Source organism: Sinocyclocheilus rhinocerous, unplaced genomic scaffold, assembly GCF_001515625.1.
Source record: "Sinocyclocheilus rhinocerous isolate Xijiao unplaced genomic scaffold, SAMN03320098_v1.1 scaffold38, whole genome shotgun sequence".
NCBI classification, from domain to species: Eukaryota; Metazoa; Chordata; class Actinopteri; order Cypriniformes; family Cyprinidae; genus Sinocyclocheilus; species Sinocyclocheilus rhinocerous.
The window spans coordinates 646,443-659,509 of NW_015666482.1; the positions used below are offsets into that span (position 1 = coordinate 646,443).

Genomic DNA, 13,067 nt, shown 5'->3' on the forward strand with positions numbered 1-13,067 from the left:
ATAGGAATGCAAATATTTTAAATAATAATAATAATAATTAATATTATTATTTATTATATAAGAAATAAATACTTAATTTTTTTTAATTTTTTATAAATTTTATTTATTATGTAAGAAATAATATATCATTTAAATTGTTTTAGCAATTTAAGTAATATAGTAATAAAATATTAATTATCATTTATTTTAAATTAATAATAATAATTATTATTATTATGTTAATTCATTATATTAGAAAAAAATATCATATTCCCAGTTTCTCGCTCACTGGGCCCTCGTGGTCGTCGTCTTCAGACCCCGGAGACAACTAAAGAGAGTGTCAGAGAGAAAGAGGAACGTGAAGAACGGCGCTGTTACAAAAAATCAAGCACAAACACCTCAGCCTAACCACAGATCTGCTAGAAAACATCTGGAGTTTTCAAAACCTGACATTTGCTGTTTTCTTATTGAATGAATGATGAATGAATGATGAATGAATGATTATTAACAATTCAGAGACTCCTGCTGTTATTATTGATCGAGAAACACAAACACAGACACAGACACACACACACAGACACACGCACACAGACACAGACAGTCACAGACACAGACACACACACACACAGACACACGCAGACACACACACAGACACAACAGGTGAATAACATATATTACTATACTTCCCCAGTTGATAGATTAAACTGAGAATTGCACATATCTTTTGTAGTACAAGTTTTCTGAAATTTTAGTTTTAAATATGTAAATGAATGCATTATTATGGATTTGCATATCTATTTTTATCACTCCATCAATCAGAAAATACTGTCAACAGACAGAAAAAAAATAGTTGAATGTTTTTAGGAATAAAATGTTGTTTAAATCAGGCAAATGATATATGAACAAACCCCTCTGCAAAAATCTTCAGGAGATGCAAATAGATACAGCACAATAAAACGCTTGAAAGTCTATTTTGGATGTTTTCTTTCCACTAGCCTAAAACAAAACAAAATGTTAAATAGCCCAATATCAGTTTCTGCCACAGATTAAAAAAATGAAATATGTAAAATACTAAGAAAAAAAAACAGAATTACACGTTATAAAAACAGAATTCAGACTTTTTTCTCAGAATTCTGAGTTTTGAGATATAAGCAATTCTGAGAAAAAAAAGAATTACGAGATATTTTTTCGTACAATTCGGAGTGTCTTGTAATTCTGACTTTTTTTCTCGCAACTGAGAGTTTACATCTCGCAATGAATTTTTGTTTTTGTTTTTGTTTCCACCACAGAATAAATAAATCAAAAAGGTAATTGCAACTGTTTATATCACAATTCTGACTTTTTCTTCTCAGAACTGCGAGATATAAACTCGCAACTCAGAATTGCAATATATAAACTCACGATTGCAATTTTCAACTTTTTTTTTTTGCATTTTTATTCTGTGGTGGAAACAAAATTACATACAAAACTGACTATTGCATTAAAAAATATTTTTCCCTGCAGTGTCTTGCCTTAAGAGTTCTGAGACACTCCGTGGGTATTTAAAGGCTAAAAAAGCACTTATTTATCAATCTCTGCCCTTCAGCAAATCGGTTTGGATTTTTGCCTAATTAATAATCCCCTGGCTACTTTACATGCTGTTCAGACTTCTTCCTGTCTGAGAGGGCCGAATGAACTGCAATGTGATTCAGACTCTTATGGCGGCCGGAAGAGAGACTATTTGGGACCAGGAGCTACATGCAAACACTCTGTCCTACCATCACCATGTCTCCAGTGAGCGAGTTGGCAAGGTCAGACACTGAGGAATGGCCGTCGGCGTCTGGCGGCTGACCCTTAGGACTGTTAGCTGGCTTATTCCCCATATTCCTACTGCAGGGTGAGAGAGAGACAGAGACAAACAGAGATCACTAAAAATACCAGTCATGTGTGACTTGCCCTGCGTTTCTTTCTCTTTGCCACAGAATCAAACCTTCAAACCCAGATGACCTTTTGACCTCTATGAGCGCCGCCTTGTGTTATTCTGACCGGCTTCGTCACAAAGTTTAGAAACAAACAAGACAAATTAATAACAAGCATGAGAGTGAGAGATAAAACAAAGCCACAACAGAGAAATAGTAAAGAAAAATCACATAGTTCAAACTTTTACACATCTCCTGTCACAAAACATAAAAACATTGTGGGACAAAAAGTTACTTCAGTTTACACTGTAGCACAGCCAAAAATAAAAAACATAAAAGACACCATAAAATGCCAAATATTCAGGGTTATTAATGTCTCAGCAAACATAAAACACTGTCAGTTCATCATGTCACGGTGCGGTCCGTTGTGTTTTCCAAGGGTTGGTGTCCGAAGTCGGATTGGGACGGATAGCCTGCAGATCTACTTAAAGGAATATTATGGGTTCAGTACAAGAGAAGTTGATTGATAGGTATTTGTGACATAATGTTTATTACCACAGAAAATAATTATCTCATTAACTCATGACTCCATTATAGATAATGTTTATTGTTACACACAAAAAGTTTTACTCAGTTTAAGGAATAAATAAAATGAATGTGTACTGCCACAGAAAATAATTTTGATTAAAAAAAAAGCAATTTAATGCTACAGAAAATCATTTTGACTCACCACTCCATTAAAATAATAATAATAAAAAAATAAAATAAAATGCACATAGCCACAGTAATAAGTGTGACTCATCTCTCAATAAACAAACAAACATAAATAACTGATTCATTGCTCCGTTAAAGTTAAAAATAAAATAATAAAAATAAAGGTTTAAAGCCACAGAAAACAATTTTGATAATCTCTCCACTTAAACAAATCAAAACAAAACAAAAAATAAAATAAAATGTGTATTACTAAAGGGGGAAAAAGGCTTGTTGGTCCATTTATATATATAAAATAAATAAATAAATAAAATAAAAGTGTACTGCCAAAGAAAAATATTTATAAAATAAAATAAAACTTTTTTTGGCTCATCAGTTCATTTAAAAATAATAAAATAAAATGTGTATTGCCACACAAAATATTTTTGACTAAATAAATCAATAAAATGTGTATTGACAAAATATTCTGACTTGCATATTTTGGCTTAAAAATAAAACAAAATGAAATAAAATAAAATGTGTATTACTAAAGGGAAAAAAAGGCTTGTTGGTCCATTTATATACAAAAAATAAATATATAAATAAATAAAATAAAAGTGTACTGCCAAAGAAAAATATTTATAAAATAAAATAAAACTTTTTTTGGCTCATCAGTTCATTTAAAAATAATAAAATAAAATGTGTATTGCCACACAAAATATTTTTGACTAAATAAATCAATAAAATGTGTATTGACAAAATATTCTGACTTGCATATTTTGGCTTAAAAATAAAACAAAATGAAATAAAATAAAATGTGTATTACTAAAGGGAAAAAAAGGCTTGTTGGTCCATTTATATACAAAAAATAAATAAATAAATAAATAAAATAAAAGTGTACTGCCAAAGAAAAATATTTATAAAATAAAATAAAACTTTTTTGGGGGGCTTATCAGTTCATTTAAAAATAATAAAAAATAAATGTGTATTGCCACACAAAATATTTTTGACTAAATAAATCAATACAATATGTATTGACAAAAAATATTCTGACTTGCATATTTTGGCTTAAAAATAAAACAAAACGAAATAAAATAAAATAAATAAAATAAAATAAAACAAAGTGGAAGGTTTAAAAGTAGAAAGCAAGCCCATATTTTTATCAAAAACTTTTGTAGGCAGATAACATGACATTTAAGTTAGGGTTATTTTTTGTGGTAAGTGATATCATTCCACAAATCCTGTAAATCGAGCATAATTTGTACTGAACCCCTAAACATCCCTTTAATGTTTGACTAAACAACTAAACTAGTTGACAGGACCTAACTAAACCAGAGCGAGGGCCAAAAGAGCAGCGAGAGACAGAGAAAGTGAAGAGGACAAATGATCAGACACAGTTCAGATACAAACAGAAAGACTGAGACAGACACAACAAAACAACATAGAAAAGCCATGAAGACGGCACACGGATACAGACGAAACTGAGACACAGTAACAGCTGGAGGGAGAAACAGAGACAAAAGACAGTAAATGGCACATACAGTCGAACAGAGAGCAGGAGGGAAAAGAGAGATATTCGGGAGGATCGGACTGTCTTTAGACTGGCAGGGACAGCCAATGTGATGCTTTGCTCTTGATTCGATGGGAAAGATAGTTGGAAGAATGTTCCCTTTCCACAATGAAAGTGGATGGGGACCACAGCTGTCAAGCTCCAAAAAGCACATAAAAGCACCAAAATGTAGTCCATATGACCTATGCACTGTTCAGAGCCTTCAGAAGTCAAACGATAGCTTTATGAGGAAAAAGTCTGAAATCTAAATCACTTCACTAAAACATTTAGCGCATAAAGCGAGAAGTGAACCACAAAAATAAAATAATAATAAAATAATGAAATTTAAATAACTTTTGACTAAGAATATTATGCTTAGAGCCAGAAGGATACAACAAAGATAAAAAAAAAATATTTTTTTTTTGTTCACAAAAACAGATGTGGGACACAAAAATAAAATAAAACAATGAAATTTAAATCGCTACATTTTACATATTAGCAGGCATAAAAAAATAACACTGAAATTTAAATGACTATTTACAAAAAAATATTTTCACATACAGCTAAAAATGCACCATAAAATAAAATAATAAAATAAAATAAAATAAAATAAAAACGTTGAAGTTTTCTTCTGAAGTTCTTTTTGCATAAGCCAGAAGTGGACCACCAAAATAAAATACAACACTTAAATTTAAATTGATATTCACTGAAAATAATTTTGCTTTACAGCCAGATGGGCATCATGAATAAAATAAAATGAAATAATGAAAATTCAATGAATCGCTATTCACTATCTTTTTGCATACAGCCAGACGTGCACCATAAAAATTAAACAATAAAAAAATAAAACAATAAATAAAAATAAAACAATACAAAACACTGAAATTTAAATCACCATAAAAAAAAAAAAAACTGAAATACACTATTCAAAATCACTATTCAATGAAACACTTTTTGCATAAAACTAGAAGTGGACAACAAATAAATAAATCAATTAAAAAAAAAAATTTGAATACTGACATTTAAATCACTAGTCACTGAAAATCATTTTGAATACAGCCAGATGAGCAAAATAAAAGTAAAGTAAAATAATAAAATAAAATAAAATAATAAAATAAAATAAAATAGCATCACAAAGACATAACAGCAGTGTTCATTCCGATCACTTTAAAATGGTTGTTTTGTGTCCTTTTTGGAGCTTTTCGCTGTACAGAAAAAAAGCAGTTTGGACATTCTTCTAAATAACTCTGTGTTCAACAGAAAAGAACACGATGGTGAGTCGATGTGGACAGAAGTGTTATTTTTGGGTGAACTGTGCCTAAATAACGAAATAAATCATATTCCCAGCTGTATCCCCACCAGTCTAAAGAGAGCGGCTGAGGACGGAGCTGAGTCGGGCGAGAGCTTTACGCACAAACCACGAAGTGTCTGTCTGTCAACACATCTGTTTCAGGAAAACATCCTCTCAATGGTGTCACTTTTGTTCTTGGTTAAATTACTCAAAAGCCGGAAGCATCATGGCCGTGTTGTTGAAGACACACAGACGTAGCCGGAGCGGAGACTAAAAAACACTGAGCAGGCAAAGCACAAGAGACAGACAGACAGACAGACAGACATGAAGTCAGCTCGGGAGGGGAGAGAGACTGGGGTTAAAAATCTTCAGAAACAGATCCTCATTAATATTCATGATCGTGTCGGTAATTGGTTAATTGTGAGCTAAATGCAGCACTGATTGGCTGAATCTGTTAATGAGTTAGTGTCCTTGTTAGTCCGATCTTATTAAACTCACACACATTCAGCTGCCATGAAGATGGTGTGAACGGTGAAGGAATGAGAACAGATGGAGAAATGAAAACGACAGCAAGCAGGAGTGCGTTTTAGCGTCTGAAAGCTCATTTAAGGTTTGAACCCTATTAAAGGTAATTAATAGTTCACCCAGAAATGAAAAATTGTCATCCAAGATGTAGATGAGTTTGTTTCTTCATCAGATTTGGAGAACTTCCAGCTAAAATATGAGTCCATAATCCATAATAACGCTTCCTGCAGTGTAAAAGTCGTCTAGTCTGAATCAGGAGTGAAATATGCACAGATCAAGCACCGTTTATAAACCAAAACAGTTCTAAACAAATATGTTGGTGTTTTGATGTGAGAGGAGGACAACAGGGGATGGACTTTTTCACAGGAGGTTTTTATGGATTATGGACTCATATTTTGACCAGAAGCGACATTTAAAAGTCTTAATGATGGATTTGTTTATTACAAACACACAGCTTTTCACTGGATGGACCGGAGTGGTGTGGATTATTGTGATGTTTTTATCAGCTGCTTGGACTCTCATTCTGACGGCACCCATTCACTGCAGAGCATCCATTGCTGAGCAAGTGATGTAATGCTACATTTCTCCAAATCTGATGAAGAAACAAACTCATCTACACCATGGATGACAATTTTTCATTTTTGGGTGAACTATTCCTCTAAAGAGTCTTAAAAAGTAAACACACAAAACATCTTTAATTCAACATATCTCAAAAGCAACATTTCAATCGCTGTTTCAAACAATGCTGTGGTAAAAGTTTGACTATAACAGCTTCAGGAGGTAAGCATAGCAACAGCTGACCGCTAGTGCTTTCAGCTTTGGAAAAGGATCAATAAAACATAGTACTATCTTTATTTATTTATTTATCATAAACATGCTAATTACCATAAGCGTTTGAATACAAAGTGCCCAAGCTGATATTAAAAATAAATAGAATTTGCAAAGCAACAGTTGACCGCTTGAAGACTCAATATCAGAATCAGTATCGGACAAAACATTAATACTGTCATTATTTATCACTGTATTGTAGATTTACACGACAAGTGGCCTAAATGACTTTTGATTTTAAAAAGTCTCTAACTTTTGATTACAGACAACTGGTCGAAAACAATAAACAAACATCTTGAGATGTGACGTTTTAAAACTTCAATTTAATCAAAAAGATCTCTTTATAAACATTTGTCTGACACTATACCATTCAAAAGTTTGGAGTCGGTAAGATTTATGTTTTTTTTCCTGCTCATCAAGGCTGCATTTATTTAATCAAAAATACAGAACAAAACGGTAATACCGTGAAATATTATTACAATTTAAAATAACTGTTTGCTATTTGAATATATGTTCAAATGTAATTTATTCCTGTGATTAAATCTGAATTTTCAGCATCATTACTCCATTCTTCAGTGTCACATGATCCTTCAGAAATTATTGTAATATGCTAATTTGCTGCTCAAGAAACATTTATTATTATCAGTGATGATCATTTAAAACATTATAAATGTCTTTACTGCCACTTTTGATCAATTTAATGCATCGTTGCTGAATAAAACTATTAATTTCTTTAACAAAAAAAAAAAAAACGGTAGTGTACATTAACCAACACCTGAAAGCAAATACTTGTAAATACGTGTAAATACTACCAAAGGAGGAGCAGAACTTGAGTGGGTGGTGTATGACGGGGGTTTTCAGCCTTTATAGACACAGAAACAACTATGCAATCAATAACTAACATTAATGCATAATATAATGCAAATGATAACAAATCAGTAGTTAGAAAAGCTAAAAATGTCATGATAATTGCATGACCCTCAGCAGTGAGCGAGAACAGGTGAAATGAGGACAGAGAAAAGAGAAAGAACACATCTCTCTCTTTCTGTATCTCTCCGTCTGTCTCTGCTTTCATGTCCTTGGCTATCGATCGAGGGCAGATAAAGGACATGTCGACGCTTCTCTGAGGCCTGAATTATTCATTCACTGTAGACGTGTGACTCGCCTGCAGGTTATTCTAAAGTTTGGCTCAGTAACCTGTTTAACTTCAGCTGTCATCCTACATGCCAACATAAATATCATCTTCATAAATCTTTTAACAGTACAGGACTCAAATCTCTTTATAAAATGCATAGTTCTGGCTCTCAAATCTGATCCACTTGTGAAGTAGTTGTAAAACAGCAGAACACATATGATAGTACATTAATTACATTTGATATTAATGAGCCTTCGATGTCTATAATCTAATGATCTAATGGACTATATTAAAATAAGTGTCATTTAAAAAAAAAAATACACTTTTGTCTTATATAATGTTGATAATGTTGCCATTTTATAAAAGCAAGAAGCCAATATGTTTATTTTAGTTGCTAAAAAATAAATAATTAAAAAAATGTTTACATTTGTAATTGTATTTAAAATAATTGAACATCAATTAATATTTATACAAATTAAACAGTTGCCATTTTATAAAATCAACAAGCCAATAAGTTTATGTTAGCTGCTAAAATAAAATAATATAAATTTAATTAAATTTAATTTATTTAGAATAATTGAATATTAATTAATTTTATTAATTACTTCTATATAATATTAACTATTTAATTTACTATATAATTAAATTACAAAAAAAATAAATAACAAACTATAGTTGTACAGCTTCTCTTATTTATTTTTTGTGTGTGATTAGATATCCTGATTCACTCGAAAATACATCACATTACAGAAGTAAAATAGGTTGTGATGCATTTGCCCTGCACTAGCCATTCACATCTGCGCACTTCAGTATGTTCAGTCCATTACGCGCGACTTTAAAGGCAGGGTATGTAATTTTTCAAAAACACTTTAGAAAACTGATTCGGGCCGAATAGCAAAACAAACTTGTAGCCAATCAGCAATAAGGGGCGTGTAAAATAATATAAATTTAATTAAATTTAATTTATTTAGAATAATTGAATATTAATTAATTAATTAATTAATTAATATTTATACAAATTCAACTGTTGCCATTTTATAAAAGCAATGAGCCAATAAGTTTATTTTAGCTGGTAAAATCAAATAATATTTCATTTAAATATGCATTTTAATTTGTAATTTCATTTAAAATAATGATATTTATACAAATTAAATTAAATAATGAATTAAATAAAATATTTATTTATTTTATAATAATTATTTATATTGTTTATTTTAAATAAATAAATCAAACGGCTCTACTGACAGCACGAGGAGAAACAAAACAGAGAGAAACAGAAGATTTCTCTTGCGCTGAGGTGTGCAAACATCTCCAGCACATGGAGTAGATGTTATATATTCATGATGAATGCTTATATGATTATGTATCGGCAGCCTGCAGGTGTGTGTATCGGCCAGTAGGGGGCGCGCAGAGCATATCTGGAATATGCTCTTCCAAGCGCTCTCCCTCGAAAGTGGGCTGTTGGCATGGCAACCGAGGGGCTGCGAGAGAGTGTGTGTGTGTGTGTGAGGGATGGAGGGCAGCAAACAGGAGACCATAGTGCACAAACAGCAGACGAGGAGAAGGATATATGACAGGTACAGGTGAGCGCCTCGCTGACACACACACACACATTCAGAGGCGGGCTGGAGGCGGGCCGCTTTGGGGTTCACCGTGACCTGTTATACTATCCTGCGTTTACCTGCCCCGGGAACAACGCACGCACATCCAGGCATCCAGGCTGGAGAGAGAGCGGCCTCCCCTCTAATCAGATTCCCATTAGAAACACACAACACACAATCACGCCGATCACACATCCACACAGCGTACTGGAGATGATTACATAACCAACCCACAATGCACAGCGGCATGAGAGCGACCACAATAACTCATTATTTCACGCGTGTGTGAGATGCAACGGGCCTTTCCAGACAAAAGTCAAAGCCTGTCCAGTACAACACACACACAGACATTCAAAGCGTGTCATAATTTCTTGGACAGTAGCCCTCCACGCTGAACACACACACACTCACACACTATAAACACACACACTAACATCTAACATGTGCTCGAGCACAGCAGAACAGCTCAATTAAAATCTGATGCTCCTGGGCAAGACACACCAAGTTTGCCATCAAAATCCTTAAAGGAATAGTTCAGCCAACAATAAAAATCATCTATTCAATCTCATGTAGTTACAAAACCTTTCGATCTACTGTAGAAAACAAAAGGAGATGTTTAGCAGAATGTCCAAGCTGCTCTTTTCCCCCTTCAGTGTATTAATAATAATAATAATAATAATATTTTTTACACAATTCAGTACTTTCTATAAATGCAAAATATTTCACTTTTTCTTCTTTTTAAATTTTTTTTTTAACTTTTTAAATTTTTCTATTAAAAGAGTCAAGTAAATGAACAGATTTAGAGATTTAGAGGTTTAGAGATTGGAAAAAAATATAAAAAAAGAATACTTTAAAAATTCTAAAAAATGTAAAATTTAAATTAAAAAAATTATTGATAAATAATAATTGAATAATTGAAACTTATTTATTCACCAATGTCTTTAATTTAATTACTAAATGAAATAATATTAAATTATAATATTGTTAAACATAGTAATTATATTTTTACTTATTTATTTTTAAACCCACATAAAAATTACTTTACAATTAGAGATACATGGCAAACATATGGAAAAAAGAAAATATATATATATAACAGCTCATCTCTTGACTTGTGTTTTTATATAATTATTATATTAAACAATATTAAATTATAATATTGTTAAATACAGTAACTAGCAACAATGTAGTATTAAAGGTCCCATATTGTCAAAACTGAAATTTCCTGGCTTTTTTCATGATAACTGAGGTCTAGGTGCTATGTAACTACCATATAAGTTTCAAAACAGTCAGTCCACAGTAAAATGCACACAGCCTGCATAAAGTAGCTGTGATATTTCACGAACCCTTTTTAAAATAAAAAATGTTGTGCATTATTACCTTAAAATTAAAGATGCAAAAAAATTATGTAACTGCTTATCTCGTGCAAACTTATTTATTGATTTGTGTTTCGAAATAGTTACTATATTAAACAAAATTCAATTATAATATTTTTTAAATATAGTCATTATATTTTTTTAAAAAGTAATATTTAACTACATTAAAACATAAATGTTAAAAAAAATAATGTCAAACATACAAAAAATTATATAAATGCTGATCTTATAATGCAAGCTTATTTACTGACTTGTGTTAATATAATTACTTTATTAAACAATATTAAATTATAATATTTTTAAATACAGTAATTAACAACAATTTAATATTAAACCACTTTAAAATAAAATGTTAAACATTATTTCCCTAAAATTTGAGATGCTTGGCAAACTTACACAAAACAATTAGGTAACTGCTCATCTCATGTAAACTTATTTATTGGTTTCTAATATAGTTACTATATTAAACAAATTGTAATATTGATAAATATAGTAATTATATTAAAACAATTTAATATTTAATTACATTAAAACATAAATGTTCATCTTATATTGCAAGCTTATTTCTTGACTTGCTTTCATAAATATAATTAATATATCAAACAATATTAAATTGTAATATTGTTAAATATAGTACTTCAATTCTAAATTAATGTGAAATATATATATATACTACCCATACATTAATAAACCTTAAAAACAAGACTAAAAAGTACACTTACATTTACATAAACATGCTATACATTAGAATATTATCATGTTGTATAATTTATTAATTTATATATACTTTTAATTCCAAATAAATTATTCATAAATATCTAAATCAGATTTGAATTTTTGAATGAACTCACCCTTTAACTGACACATACACATTAATATACACACTGCACAGATTCCAGCTTGAGCCAGTCAAAGAGACTAAAAAGAAATGAAAGCAAAATCTCAATAAAAAAAGAAGTCAAAACTGCTTCTCTATGAACCATTCATAGGTGTTTGCTCAGTTATGCATCACTAGTATTGCTCATATAGGGTTAGCGATGTGAACAAACCCTTAACATGACGTATTAAACTTCAGCACGCTACAGTTTGTGCTCCAGGTGTGAATGATTCCTCGAATCACTCTGATCAGACCTAATAAAATCCCAACGACTTGCACTGAATGAGGGATACAAGGCATATCTAGAGACTTGGAGCAGAAAGAAACCACCCCCTCACAACACCTTAACATTAGCAAACAGTGAGAAAGTCATCAGGCTCACTCTCCCATCGAGGGACAGAGAGACCGCAGGCCATGTGAATCATGAACGTCTATGAGTCTTTTTGCAAAGTCAGCCTGTTAAATCCTGAAGCCTGTTCCCTTCACTCATTCCCTCTCATTAATACACCTGCTTTTAAACACACACTGCGCCCTCTCTTTATCTACAGCTAATTACAGAAGATTATCTACTCGAGTGGAGTGCTGGAAGCTCCACACACACACACGCACACGCACAAACACACACACACACACACACACACACACACACACACATCTGGTCAGCTATCCTTGTGGGGACTCTCCATAGGCGTAATGGTTTTTCTGCTGTACAGACCGTATATTATATTGCTCTACACCAACCCTACCCCTAAACCTTCCCCTCACAGGAAACTTTCTGCATTTTTACTTTCTCAAAAAAACTCATTCTGTATGATTTATAAGCTTTTGTACCCATGGGGACCTCAATTTAAGTCCCCACCGTGACACGAGTCCCCATGAGTCTGTGTGTATTCAGGTTTAAGTCCCCACCAGGATATATAAACTTGTACACACACACACACACACACACATGCTCGGACAGCTCCATTATTCTGCAGGAGTTTGACCGGGGCGCAGGGGCTCGTCTCGAGAGCTCACGCTGACAGCTGTTTGTCACTAGTAGTAGTTTCTACTCGAGTCACACTGCTAGTTCATCACACTGATGCTCGAGACGGCTTCTGGAGGAATTGTGTTCTCAGGTACTCTTGCACAAAACACACATGGGTCAAAGACGTTAAGATGTCCGCATCAAAATAAATTTACAAAATTGATTATATGTCCATAGAAAGCACATTAAATTATAAGTAAAGTGTCTACTTTTAAGGTTTCAAATAAGTTTTTGGAGAATAAAATGTTAAAATTTGGTTGAAATAATGTTACATTGTCATTCAGTGTAACA

At 32.1% G+C, this 13,067-nt stretch overlaps 1 protein-coding gene across 1 annotated transcript in view; it reads right to left on the minus strand.

The window, feature by feature from the left end:
• The window catches only part of LOC107732274 (synaptotagmin-7-like), a 146,850-nt gene that overhangs the window by 2,410 nt on the left and 131,373 nt on the right, over window positions 1–13,067 (minus strand). The window contains exons 6-7 of the mRNA XM_016543547.1: window positions 1,737–1,845; window positions 255–307 (exon numbers count right to left, since the gene is read on the minus strand). Of these exons, the coding sequence (XP_016399033.1) occupies window positions 255–307; window positions 1,737–1,845 (162 nt within the window). The remainder of the gene's footprint in view (window positions 1–254; window positions 308–1,736; window positions 1,846–13,067) is intronic.